At 42.2% G+C, this 14,883-nt stretch overlaps 1 protein-coding gene across 1 annotated transcript; it reads left to right on the plus strand.

Annotated features, from left to right (window-relative positions):
* The first annotated feature begins 284 nt into the window (after positions 1-284).
* On the plus strand, positions 285-12,507 carry ROPN1 (rhophilin associated tail protein 1). Its single transcript, XM_063079916.1, has 5 exons — positions 285-400; positions 3,676-3,793; positions 5,112-5,273; positions 11,735-11,910; positions 12,441-12,507. Exons 1-5 carry the CDS (start codon positions 285-287, stop codon positions 12,505-12,507), a joined length of 639 nt encoding a protein of 212 aa, XP_062935986.1.
* Positions 12,508-14,883: the final 2,376 nt, after the last annotated feature.

Consider the following 14,883-nt stretch of genomic DNA (forward strand, 5'->3'; position numbering starts at 1 on the left):
ATATTGGAAAAATTCTGGAAGGATGTATCCAGTATTTCGGGGTGATATAATTAGGAGACATTTTTGTTTACTTCTTGTTGATCTCTACAATTATTTACAACAAAACCGCTTTTTAACTTGGAGTTGTGTAACAATAGAATGCATCTGTCTTGTGGGGTGGTGGAGTCCTCAAAATTGAGAGTGTCAGAGGCTGGGTGATCTCCTGCCCAGGATTGCTGTCATCTTATGATTCGAGGATTCCCATTTTATTTATTTTTTTCTTCTGCGAATAGGTGAACCCATCGATGCCTCAGACAGATAAGCAAATATGCATCCCGCCGGAGCTGCCAGAATTGCTGAAGCAGTTTTCCAAAGCCGCCATTCGGACCCAGCCGCAGGATCTCATCCAGTGGGCTGCAGAGTACGGGTTCCTCTCTCCCCTCCAGACCCTCGGAGGGTGGGGGTGGGGAGAGTGGGTCGTGGAAAACTGAGGAGGTTGTCATGGCTGCAGCCAGGGAGTCGGGATGATTAGCATAACCTTTGTGATTTTCAGCTCTCTCGTTGCTTTGGTGCTTTAAAATCGACACAGACACCAAACCGGGCGAGGCTGGGATGCCCTCGCTTAAGCGAGCCAGACCGAGCAGTGGGACGCCAGGGTAACAGCCCAAGTGTCCTGGGGCAAACAGCAAGAATTAGATTACCACATCGCACCAGCACACGCACACCCACCCCAGCGGTACCCCTCTCCCCCCTCCCGCCTCGGTCCCAGTGGAAAGAAGGGCTGGGAATCTGTGCTGGGGCTTACTTAGCCTGTCTTTCTTCCCTTGCTTCAACCAGGACCGCGTTCTCCCCTCTCACCACTAGATGGCAGCAGTGCACGTGGGGGGAGCGACGCTATGGCCTTGGGGTGGATTGGGTGGGATCCGTCCAAGCTGGCCACTCCACTGCTGTCAAAACTCTTGTGCCCAACCGAAGACACTTTGTATCATGTCATTGGGGAAATTTTTGTAATTTTAAACTGATTTTTTCCCCTCAACATAAAGATGCTCACGCAGTACACATCGCATTCTGGAGAAAGGAGGCGAAGCAACGTAAAGAGGTCATGCCCTGCTGGAGACGGTGTGCCTGTAACACAGGGACCCTCTTTCAGGAGAGGCCTCCAGAGGCTGCTCCGTGGGTGGCGCTTACACGGCAGTAGCGCTGGCCTAGACTGAAGCAGCTCTAAACAAAAAGCCTCTCCGCTATGGAATTGCTTCTTACACACTGACCGGCTTACAACTGAGGAGCCGGGGCTGGGGGGCAGGCGTTGGGAACTAACTAGACCTGCCGGACCGTTTCCAGGCTGTTTGTCCTGTTGGATGATGACGTCCTTCGCAGTGTTTCAGTGGGAAAGGAGGAGAACGAGAGGCTGTTGAGAGGGAGCAGTGGGATGCGGGAGGGAGAATGCCCTCAGCCTGAGGTCGTGAGTGGGGTACTGAGGTGGAGAGAAGGTGCGGACACCTATGAGAGGGACCCTGCAGAGCCGGTGCTCTCTGAGCCAGTGCTCTCGTGCTCCCGGGCTGGGCTAGGATGAAGCCTGTATAAATGGAAAGATGACAAGACAGTAGTGCTCATAAAAAGAGACATAAATGGGGTTGCTTTGCCTCATAATGAGCCCTGTGTAGTTTTCCATTCTACATTTTATATATTACCTCTAAGACTGCACTTTAATGTCAGAAGACTAATTCCTTTTGGCATAGACAGACATTGTTTGATGCTATACGATAGTTTAAAACCCCATTTTATTGTTCTTGTGCTGCTGTTTTATAGTAAGACAAATGACTTTTCTTGGTATTGTCCCTGACATTTATGAAAGAAAACATTCCACTGTTGTAGCCTGCTTGCTCCCATATTGTATCATGTGCTATAAATTTTTCAGACAGCCATGAAAAATCAGTTTGTAGTTTAACTACAACGAAAAAGGAGAGCATGACCTAAGAGCATTCTCCATCCTATTCAGACAGGAAAAGCCGTTATCAGATGGTTTTGTGTGACTTACAAACCTACAGGCATTTTAGTGGATAAAACCCCACAAAGTATTTCTAAGACAAAATACGTATTTAGATTATCAAATGAGAATTTCCTTACATATGTGTTGTCAATGAAGAAACCACCTACCAGGCAGGACATATACTTGTTTGTCCTGTGGTTGGTATCTGTGACAAAACAAATTTGCAATATATGTGTGTAACTATGGAATTGTTCACTTTCAAATGAAGCTCAACAACCCACAGAGAAATAAATTTGTCATTACAGCCTCATTTCCATGTTCTCTAACCAATTCTGCTAAAAAGCCAGAAAACCTTGCTGCTGAGTGTCACTCATTATCTGGGCAGCCTCTTCTGTAGAATGAGGGACTGTGTGTCTCCGTCCCTCCCATTTACATCACTCAAGCCTGGTTATGAAGGCTGAGGACACACTCCACTTCTGTTTTCACCCTGTGCCCACACCTGACCCAACACTGATGTGTCTGCAGAGATTTCTCATGCTCATTGTTAAAGGCGGTTTATATTTTTCTTCTGCCCTTCCTGCTGATGACCTCCAAGGGGTAACTGGAAGTATTGTTTTAGTCCATGTAGCTTTAGCTCTGAACTGCTCTGTGGCTTATTGACAGGCAATGGTTAACCCCATCATTGTATGGCTCTGACCCTAAAATGGGCTTTTACGGAATTCCTTCTGTATTCTTTCTGTACTACCTCGATCTGGAGAAAGTAATGGGGGGAAACAAAGCAGGGAGAGGCAGAAGTTTGTCATTCAGGGATAGTCAATAACAAGGCTTGTGATGGAGACAGACCCTGCCATATATCATGGTGACCCACATGTCAACCGATCAGTCCATCCCCTGGTACAGGCAGCCTCTTTCATCTGATGCCAATCCTGAAACAGCACTCAGTATTTTTTCCACATTGCCTGAAAACAAAGTCTGTCCATAAAGCATTGGGGAGCAAACAGTTTTTACTGAAATTTTTGAGGGAAATAGAAAAGGGTTTTGCTGCACACACACCATATTATATAAGGCTGTCTTAAACCCTTCTTCGGCTTGTATTCTCTCCTGAGCCTCCACTGGTACCCTATCAACCTTCTCTCCCTTCCCTGTTGAAGCCCCAAACCTCACTGACACCAGCCAGAAACCCTTCCTGACTCGCCTCTGGAGCATCTCTGTCTCCTCCCCTTTCTTGATGCAAGTCACTTTAGTTCTCTTCCAACTTCTCTTCCCAAGATTGCATATTCTCACTCACTACCTGATACATATATACATAACCTGTGATGTACGTGTGTGTGTGTGTGTGTGTGTGTGTGTGTGTGTGTGTGTGTGTGTGTGTAAAACACTTAGGATGAATGATTGAAAAAAATACCTGGACCCATTATGCTTAAGGGAATTGCATACCAAACTTTTGCTGGTTATTCCTCATCCTTAGAGAGGAACAAATCTTTGTATTCCCTAAGCCTTCTCTATACTTTAAGTGGAAAGTAACACATTCAGCCTTTTCCTGTATGTTAATGAACTAACCACAGTGTCTGGCACATAGAAGCCACTTAAATTTTCTTTCCTGTACCCCCTGCCCTCAAAAAAAAGGGGGGGAAGGATTCTTAAAGCATCCAGAGGCCACTGGAGTATGGGATGCTCCCCCACCATTCTAACTTTTTTTCTTGTAGTTATTTTGGGGCCATGTCCCGTGGAGAGATTCCTCCAGCGAGAGAGAGGTCTGAGCGAGTTGCTTTGTCCAACTGGGCAGAGCTGACCCCCGAGCTGTTAAAGATCCTGCATTCTCGGGTAAGGGCCCTACTGCAGCATCAAAGGTGACGTGGGGACAATGTTGAGGCTGGATGGGTACAGACAAAAGCCCACTTGTCCCTCTGCCAGTCAGCTGGCCACATAGCACCACCCTAAAATATACTAAACCGTGTACTGAAAGTAAATCTTCCTTGGGGAAACAGGGATAATCATGAAATAGGCTGCAGGCTAAGTTGTCAGGGGGTCATTGCAGATTTCCCTGAAACTAACGGAATGTTCAGGGGCTCAGTGCAGTACTAATCCCTTCTCTTCAGAAAAGTGCAGGTCCACAGTCCCTTGACGGTGTCTCTCTTTCTGATCAAGACCATAATATAACACCAGTCACTGACTGAGAAAGGGTGTATTGTAGTTCCCCGGCTATGCCAGGTGCAGACGTAGCCTAGATTTTAGGGAAAACTCTGACTCTCTTCATAATCACATCATCCTGGAAGCTGCCCTGTGAATGGGTGAGGAGGGTCTGGCTTGAGAAAGATTATGGTTTGGCCAATGCCCAGGAAATATGGATTAGCACCACCATGTCCTGCTTTCGGATCCAGGACAGAGAGGTTTGGAGTGATTCAGGGCTGCCCTGTCCAACTACCCTGGCCCCAGAGGCTTAGTATTTCACTAGAATCTGAGAGTCAGGAAAGGTGTTGGAGTGCTTCATTGGGGCATCTGTGCCCTTATCACACTGTTGGCCAACAGCCAGCCATACTATCCCTTTCTCCTTTTAATCACCAAGTACCTTGTACAGTGAACATGGCAGAGCTTTAAAGTACCTGGGATCAAGCAACATTAGGCATTCAGACCAAACCCCTGGAGGTCATTTGTATACCCAAATAATTCCTGTGAAAGCATGAAGAGTGCATTTGAGGTCTAGTGCAAAGAACTCAGTGGAGTCTGGAAGCAAGAGACCTAATGTCTTGTTCTCATTTCTCCACTAATTAGCGGTCTCAGGCAAGTCGTCTGCCCTTAGTTTTGTTTTCAGGCTGTCCCATCTGCCATATAGAGACAACCTAGAAATAAAACAGCAGATAATAAAAGCATCAGAAAAAAACCAAAATGTAATAAAAATGTGTATCTTTCCCATAATCCTGAAATCTGAAGTTTAAACATTATTAGATTCTTTTTCAGCATTCTCTTCACTAGACCTTGCACAGAGAACTGCCAATGAGAGTCCTCTTTTACCTCCCTAACATCCCCCTCTGCCTCTTGCTGTTGCTGGGAGAACATGGGGCTCAGTCTGGGGAGGTGTTTTTCAGGCCTTCTCTCATCCTCTCCCTCATCCTCTGTGTCATGTCTGTCTCCTGCCCTGCAGGTTGGTGGCAGACTGATCATCCATGCGGAGGAGCTGGCCCAGATGTGGAAGGTGCTGAACCTCCCGACAGATCTGTTTAATAGTGTGATGAATGTGGGTCGCTTCACGGAGGAGATCGAGTGGCTCAAGTTTTTAGCTCTTGCTTGCAGCTCTCTCGGAGTTGTAAGTTAGCTTTATTGTTTTTTGTTCCTTAAAGTAAAATCTCTCTCTGGACCTGGAAGGGCAGTACATCCGCACACACAATCAACTCTCCAGGGCTGCTGGTGGGCATGCCTCTCCTTGTCTCCTCCCTCTCTTTTTTGAACTAAGGTAATTTCTGTGCTCATCAGCCAGAAGCAGGAGTTAGGAGAAGAGAGAGGGAAAAATTATCATCAGGCTCTGGAGAGAGTTGATGAAAGTGTGGCTTTTGGACTATTTATGAATTTCAATCATTGCCCTCAGATTTATTTTCCCTCTACTCCCCTGCCTCCATTCATATTGCTAGAGATGACCAAGAGCCAGCTTTAGAATAAGACTTGCTTCTTTGCAGGTTCCAGACACCTAGAAGATATACCAATAAAGACTTAAAAAGAGGTGCAGCCTTATAGAAAACTCCTATTTAATAAACATAATTGTATGCAAAAATCAGAGATAAGGAAGCAAGAAAAAAGAAATGAGGCTATTTCTAGACTTACAGTCATGATATAACCATGGATCCAGGATTTCATACAAATTCATGCCTTTTCCAAATTTGACTTGTTTGACAACTGAAAAAGCCATTTTCTTGTGTTGAAGAAAAAGATACTGAAACCAGTTTTTATATTCATATATATATATATATATATATATATATATGAATCATTCAGCATATCTAAACACAATCTTGTTCTTTCTTTTCAAATATGCTTGGAATACATATTTGACACTTTTGTTTCTGAGAAAATTTAGCAGAAATATTGTAGTCCAACTTTACTGTGGGTTTCCTGTGCAACCTTTATCATAATCCTTCTTTAGAGAGAAGGAAAGGAGAGGCCATTTGTGGTTATTGGGTTTTTTTCTTCATTGTCTTTTATACCAACATTTTACAATGAATACATTACTATCCTCCAAAGAGGACAGGAAAACACAGCAGAGGCAGGTGAGTTGTCAATCAGGACTGATCTCACTTCTATTAAAAAAGCCTCGGGCCGGCCCCGTGGCGCACTCGGGAGAGTGCGCTGGCGGGTTCAGATCCTATATAGGGATGGCTGGTGCGCTCACTGGCTGAGCACGGTGTGGACGACACCAAGCCAAGGGTTGCTATCCCCTTACAGGTCACAAAAAGGACAAAAAAAAAAAAAAAAAAAAAAGCCTCGAGGATTGGAGCAAATCACAAAAGGGAAAGTAAAAAATTGACACATTTTATTAAATTCTCACAGGGTTACAAATTTATTCACACCACATTCAAAGATGTTTTGGGGGGGAAACATGCCTTTTTATCTTATCTGTAGTTCATTCTGATCTTGATCTACCCCACCCCTTGATCCAATCCAGGAATTTTTTAGTCTGATACAATAACTGAAGCTGCATAAAGATAAACTGCCCAATCCCTCAGGTTTCTCCTCACCACATCCTTTTCTCTGAAATGGCAGTTGAGTGTATAGGGAAAGGGGTGACCCTAGGACACCAGCCAGATTGGATTAGGGCCCACCCTAATGATTCATTTTAACTTAATTACCTTTTTAAGGTCCTATCTCCAAATACAATCACATTCTCAGGTTCTGGGCATTAGGGCTTCAACAAATGAATTTGGGGGAGGGGGCAACAATTCAGCTCATAACAGCACCCCAAGAAAAAGGGCAACAGAACAAAAGCAGAAGGGGAACAGAGTTTTGAGAGAAGCAGAGAGGATGAGGAATTATGACGTTCCGTGCACACGCTCATTTTTGCAAATCCACCCCAAACAATTCTCATGCTGACCTCATCTCACATGCGTACCTTCCCATCCTCCTGACAGCCTCCTGTCTGCCCCCCCTCCCACCCCCTTTGAATTACGTGGAAGCCTCTAGAATGATGCCATGTGCAGTGCTCCACAACGCTTTCCATAAGAGAGCCCCAGTAGCAAGAGAGAGTAAATGAAAGTGACCTGCTGCAAACCCAAAATTTCTTTAACGTCATGTGCTTTATTATTTTTAAATTAGTTTTAAAATTACTGAAGATTCTATTTCATAAAATAGCATTTTTTTTTTTTTTTTTGGCGGCTGGCCAGTAGGGGGATATGATCCCTTGACCTTGGTGTTACAATACTGTGCTCTAACTAACTTAGCTAACCAGCCAGCCATAAAACAGCAACTTTTGTTAAAAGTAAATATGCAATATTTAAATATTAACTCAATCAAAATTAATAGTAATTAATTAATGCAAATAGTGTTTACATTATTTGTCATCAAGTAAAACTGTCACTCCAGAAGATGGGCCAAATTTATTCACATCCTCCTATACCTCCTGACATACAGATGTACACCCCTGGGTAACACACACCACAGTTAAAGGAGCACCATCTAGACACTCATTCTATTGAGGGAGAGGATGAGAGCAGAACAGCAAACATCAACTGCCAAGGAAGATCGAGTCTCATCTGGCCAGCCATGTGGGGAGACATAGCAGCTACTGTTCATTCACGCAGCCACGCCTAGTTCACCAGGACTGATTTTTCACTGATCCCTGGAAGGTGTGTAAAGATGTTCTGTACATCATCAGTTTCAGTAAACCACCAAGATGTACAGGCATATCTCAGAGAGATTACAGGTTTGGTTCCAGATCACCACAATGAAATGAATATCACAAGGAAATGAGTCACATGAATTTTTTGGTTTCCCAGTGCATATAAGAGTTATGTTTACACTATAGTCTACTAAGTGTGCAATAGCATTTATGCTTTAAAAAATCATGTCCATACCTTATTTAAAAAATACTTTATTAACTGAAATCATGACATCTCATTTTGGAGCCTGCTGGCCAGACTATAAAGAACAACTTGTGAAAAATAAAATAAAAAAATACTTTATTGCTAAAAATGCCGACAATCATCCGAGCCTTCAGTGAGTTCTACTCTTTTTGCTGGTGGAGGGTCTAGCCTCGATGTTGATGGCTGACTGATCAGGGTGGTGGCTGCTGAAGGCTGGCGTGACTGTGGCAATTTCCTAAAATAAGACAACAATGTAGTTTGCCACATCTATTGACTCCTCCTTTAATGAAAGATTTCTCTTTAGCATGTGGTTCTGTTTGATAGCATTTTATCCACAGCAGAACTTTCAAAATTGGAGTCACTCCACGCAAACCCTGTTGCTACTCTATCAACTAAGTTTACGTAATATTCCAAATCCTTTGTGTTCATTTGAACAATGTTCACAACATTTTCACCAGGAGTAGATTCCGCCTCAATAAACCACTTTCTTTGCTCATCCATTAGAAGCAACTCCTCATCTGCTAAAGTTTTGTCATGAGATTACAGAAATTCAGTCACATCTCCAGGCTTCACTTCTAATTCTGGTTCTCTTGCTATTTTCACCACATCTGCAGTTACTACCTCCACTGAAGTCTTCAACCACTCAAATGTCATCCATGAGGGTAATAATAAATTTCTTCCAAACTTCTATTAATGTTGATATTTTGACCTCTTCCTATGACCTCTTCCTATCACAAATGTTATTATTAGCATCTAGAATGGTGAATCTTTTCCAGAAGATTTTCAATTTACTTCACCCAGATCCATCAGAGGAATCACTATGCATGGCAGCTATAACCTTACAATATTTATTTTTTATTTTTTTATTTTTTTTATTTTTTTTGTCTTTTTCTTGACCGGCACTCAGCCAGTGAGTGCACCGGCCATTCCTATATAGGATCTGAACCTGCGGCGGGAGCGTTGCTGCGCTCCCAGCGCTGCACTCTCCCGAGTGCGCCACGGGCTCAGCCCACAATATTTATTTTTTAAATAACAAGACTTGAAAGTTGAAATTCTTCTTTTATCCATGACTGTAGAATGGGTGTTATGTTAGCAGGCATGAAAACAAAACTAATCTCCTTGTACATCTTCATCAGAGCTCTTGGGTTACCAGAGGCATTGTCAATGAACAGTAATATTTTGAAAGGAATCTTTTTTCTGAGCAGTAGGTCTCAACAGAGGGCTTAAAACATTTAGTAAACCATGTTGTAAACAGATGCACTGTCATCCAGGCTTTGTTGTTGTATTTATAGAGCATATGTGGAGAACCCTCATTCTTAAGGGTTCTAGGGTTTTCGGAATGGTAAATGAGCATTTGCTTCAACTTAAAGTCACCAGCTGCATTAGCCCCTAACAAGAGAGTGAGTCTGTTCTGTGAAGCCTTGAAGCCAGGCATTGACTTGACTTCTCTAGCTGTGCAGATTCTAGATGGCATCTTCTTCCAATAGAAGGCTGTTTCATCTACATTGAAAATCTGTTGTTTAGTGTAGCCACCTTCATCAATTATCTTAACTAGATGATGTGGTTTGAATGTACCCCAATATGGTGGTGGAAGGTGGGTGCTTTTAAGAGATGATTGGATCATGAGAATTGTGCCTTCATGAATGGATTGATCCATTCATGGAGTAATGGGTTGATGGTTTAATGGGTTGTCATAGGCATGGTTCTGATGACTTCATAAGGAGAGCCAGTGAAAAGGTTAGCTTGTTGCTCAGGCCATTCTTGCCCAGTGACACCTTGGGTTACTGTAGACAGTCACCACCAAGAAGAAGGCCCTCAACAGATGTGTTCCCTGGACCTTGGACTTCCTAGCCTACAAAACGTCAGAAATAAATTTCAGTCCTTTATAAATTACCCAGTTTTAGATATTCTGTTATAGGCAACAGAAAGGGACTAACACATTAGATCTTCTAGATAACCTGCTGCAGCTTCTCCAACAACACTTGCTGCGTCACCTTTTACTTTTATGTTATGGAGATGGCATCTTTCCTTAAACCTCATGAACTAACCTCTGTTATCTTCAAATTTTCCTTCTGCAACTTCCTCACCTCTCTCAGCTCTCAAAGGATTGAAGAGAGGTAGGGCCTTACTCTGGATTAGGCTTTGGCTTAAGGGAACATTGTGGCTGGTTCTATCCAGACCACTAAAACTTTCTCCATATCAGCAATAAGGCTGCTTCACTTTCTTATCACTTGTGTGTCACTGGAGCAGCACTTTTAATTTCCTTCAAGAACTTTTTCTTTGTATTCACAACTTGGCTAACTAGCACAAGAGGCCTAGTTTTGGGCCTCTGTCAGCTTTTCTACATGCCTTCCTCACTAAACTTAATCATTTCCAGCTTTTGATTTAGAGAGATATGCGACTCTTCCTTTCACTTGAACCCTTCGAGGCCATTGTAGGATTATTAATTGGCCTAATTTCAATATTACCATGTTTCAGGGAAAAAGGAGGCCCAAGGACAGGGAGAGAGATGGGGGGAATGGCCAGTTGGTGGGGCAGCCAGAACACACACATTTATCAAATTCACCATCTTATATGGGTGCTGATTGTGGTGTGCCAAAACAATTACAGTAGCAGCATCAAAGATCACAGACCACCATAACAGGTATAACTATGAAACAGTTTGAAATATTGCAAGAATTACCAAAATGTGACACACAGACACAGAGTGAGCACATGCTGTTGGAAAAATGGCGCCAATAGACTTGCTCAACACAGGGTTGCCACAAACCTTCAATTTGTAAAAAGCACAGACACAGAATCTGTGAAGTGCAACAAAGTGAAGCACAATAGAATGAAGTATGCCTGTGTATGCCCACCCATTTCTGCTAATTCAGAGCTAAACCGTCCTTTCTTTGAATTATTCCTTTCCTTCATCCCAACATTTCACAACTCTTCAACTGGTGAAATTTATGCAAAGGGCAGATTCATTTAAAGACATAGGATCCGAACATGATTCTGTAATGTTCAAGTTCCATTATAAGGAGTGTTTACTTCTGTAGCAACCTTTCTGTCAAAACTTCTGGCACTCATCATTTACCAATTTTTTCTCAGCAACAACAGGGTTAGTATTACGTAATATTAAGTATGAGATGATTCTATTTAGATGGATCCACATATTTTAGAAGAATGAGTTTTATCTTGATGTGCAGCACCATATTCCCAGCATCTGGGACTCCTACCTTCCTAGGGACATTACCCTTCTCTTACCTTCTTCCCTACTGTGGCACTGTGACAAGTATCTTGCTGAAGTATGTACACTAGACTAATTACCTCAACTCTTCAGAGATAGGATTGGAGGACAATAATAGTAAGAAATCATCCTAATTTTATAGAATGCAAAATAAATTACCCTCCTCTAGTGAGGTTATTCTGATTAAGGTAACAACTACATTAAAGTATTCAGCAGTTTATAAACTTAATTCCTTGGAAGTAGCCCTCCAACAAAGAAAGAAAAAAGATACCTAGTAGATACTCAATATTTTTTTAGAATGAATTAAGTGACATTTGAATTTTAAAATTTCAAGCTTTCTAGAATTGTAAGTCATTCCCACTTCATTTTATGAGAGCAATATTTTGGGGTTTTTTTTCTAAACTGATCTCAGGAATCTAGCCTGAAAAAGTGACTTTCTCCTCATTTCATCTTGCTGCTTTATAGACCGTTGCCAAAACTCTCAAGATAGTGTGTGAAGTTTTATCATCTGACCGTGATGGTGGACCTCCCCGGATGCCTTTCAGCACCTTCCAGTTTCTCTACACATACATTGCTGAAGTGGATGGGGAGATCTCAGCTTCACACGTCAGCAGAATGCTGAACTACATTGAACAGGAAATGTAAGTAAACTTTTACCAAGCGGGGGTAAAAGAATACCAGGAAAGCAAATCCAGCAAACCGAGATCTAGTGAAGTTACTATATTATTCTGTTCTGGGAACAGAGAAATATTGTGACGAACATAAAAGACTATCAGAAAGGGAAGGGCAAGGAGAAGGTAAAGGATAGCATAGGACAGTGATTCTTGGAGTGCTACTGAGACCAGCATCATCATTACCTAGAAACATGATTAAAATGCCAACTCTCAGGCTGCCTTCTGGACCTGCTGAATCAAGAAGTCTGGGGTGAGACCCAGGAACCTGAGTCTTAGCAAGCCCTCCAGGTGACTGACTCATGCTTGGTTTTGACTAGCAGAATACTAGTGGAGGAGGAGGAGGAGCAGGCAGTCAAGGGTGAAGAGAAAAAGAAAGAAGGGGATGGGGGCAGGAGCAGCGGCAGAACTAGTTGGTAGTGAGAGAGTTGCTTATATATTGTCTTTCTTAAGACTAATTGTTAAATGAACTAACCCCAGATATATATTTTTCCAAACAGAATTGGTCCCGATGGTTTAATCAAGGTAAATGACTTTACCCAAAACCCCAGGATTCGGCTGGAGTAAAAGCACAATTTTGGCAATTTAAAAGAAGATACAGAGATGATTATACTTCAAAATGACTGAATCCCCACATACCATCCAAAGTCAGTTTTCTTGTACAACTGGTACACACTAATAAACAATTAGGCAAACATGTGAAATCAGAAATGTATGGAATTAAGATGTAAAATTGTTGGAATGAAACACCTACGTTACTAGGAGATTAGTATTCTTCCCTCATGGACACTGAGTAAAATATCTAAGGAAGCATGGACAGAAAACACATTTCAAGTCAAAGCCAAAATTTCAGATTTGAAAAGGTAGAATGTTAAGCAGACAATTTTGTGATTGCTAGGTGTAATTTAGGTGAGTATCTTTTACATGGTCAATCAATGTTTTTACCAGTTTATTTCTCCGTTTGTTGGTACTATGCAAGTCATTCATTCATTTACTTACCGATGTTTATTGAGGTTAGCTATGTGCCAGGAATAGGGTTGCCAAATAAAATTTAGCGCATCTAGTTAAATTTAAATTTCAGATAAACAACAAATAAATTTTTTAGAGTTTGTTGTTTTGTTGTTGTTGTTTTTCAGTAATCCTGGCAATCCTAGCCAGCAACTATGCTGGCTTCTGGGCATATACAAACAAATCATTTCTGAATTCTGCCCTCAAGGAGCTCATAGTCTAACTCTAAGATCAGACATGAACATAAATCACTTTAATGCCAGCAGCCATGAGAAGTACTAACAGAGTAGTTCAGAAATCATTATTAAAATATCAGTGTCAACAGATTTTTCTGAAACTGTACACAGGCATAATGGAACCCTCTAGGCAAAATCCCTTGCATAAGCCTGAGATGATCTGACAAGGTCTTAAAAATCTTTTTCTTCTTCAAAGGAAGCAGATGAGATTAACAGGCTGTGATTATTATTCTTAACGCCAGGTATGCCGAGGTCGCTGGATCAGTCCCTCGTATTTGAAATACTATCCCCTCTTAAAAGTTGTTTTTGCTCAAAAATCATATTAGCTTGCATGCATTTATCTCTCCACATAAATTGGGCTAACTCTTTTGAATTAGTGTCTAAATAAAGTAAAAGGAGGCTGTGATTGGATGTCACTTTGGGCCCTTGAATTCTGCCTAGAGTGAAACAATAAAAAGGTAAAACAAATTCTTCCCCCCACAGTCACTGGGCTGCACCTGCAGGGGGTGGGCAACAACTAATCCTGCCTGCTGTCTGCCTTCCTAGCCAAAGCGGCCCATCATTTATATCCACGCTAGGACTTAAGGCTGTTTGAAAAGGCTAAAGCACTGCAACTGAAACCTGGCACTGTAATTAATCAGGACTAGAAAATGAGTAAAATCCTTTAGCCTACCTCAGTTTCTTGGTGTCTCTCAATTTCTTTCATTGTGGCCAGAGAATTGAAATATGGTCTTGCCTGGGAGTAGAGCATGAAGGAGGGAAGAGAGGGCAGCCCCAATTTGAAAGACACTAAAATAATAAAGTTCGTAAACATAACAAAAGCAAAAGGGTCTTTGGTGCATTTGAGAAAACAGATTGAAATCAGAAACTAAATCTCAGTAGCCCTGAGCATAATCCCTCAAGAGTGAGGCTAATGAAATTCCAGCCATCGAAGTGTTTGTTGGACACAGATATGCAGTTATCTGTGGTACCGTAGCTATCTGTGCTTATTGAGACTAAGCACAATCAGCAATACTGTTGTCACACTGCCAATTGTTCCTCTTCTAAGCCACCACTTGGTGTCCACCGTTTTCCTCCTCTCCTGCTCTGGTTCACTGCACAGTGCTTCCTTCTAATTTATTGGCATTGCTAAGCCACAGCTGCTCACCAGAGACACAGCCTCCTCAGCACATCTGCCAAATCAGCCTGCTTCAGCAGTGAGCCCAAAGGTGGAGAACGGCTTTGCCCTCCACCTGGGCTATATCATATTAACAATATTATAAATACTATATTAATGATATTAGCCAACATTTATTGAGCACTTGCTATATGTGAGCCACTCTGTACAATACTTTACGCACATTCTCAAATTTTTCTCTACAACCTGATTTTACAAAGTCAGTGTCATTATCCCCATTTTATAGATGAGGAAACAGAGAAATTGTTGTTCAATGTCACTGATGAGAAAGAATTTGGGTGCAGGTCTAACTCCAAAAACCTGTGCCACCTTGTATATATGCTCGATGCCTGTCTAGGTATGGGGTTTCTCCCCAGAAACAATCCCTGAGACAGGGATTTAAGTGCCAATGGTTTATTTGGAAGGCAATCCCAGGAACAGTGAAAAGGGAGTAGGAAGAATAAGATAGTAATGGGAAGAAAGCCAATAAAGGATGTATTATCCATCCAGTTACCCCTGGACCTCAATACTGCTGGGGAACTC

The sequence above is a fragment of the Cynocephalus volans genome, chromosome 1 (assembly GCF_027409185.1).
Source record: "Cynocephalus volans isolate mCynVol1 chromosome 1, mCynVol1.pri, whole genome shotgun sequence".
Taxonomy (NCBI): Eukaryota; Metazoa; Chordata; class Mammalia; order Dermoptera; family Cynocephalidae; genus Cynocephalus; species Cynocephalus volans.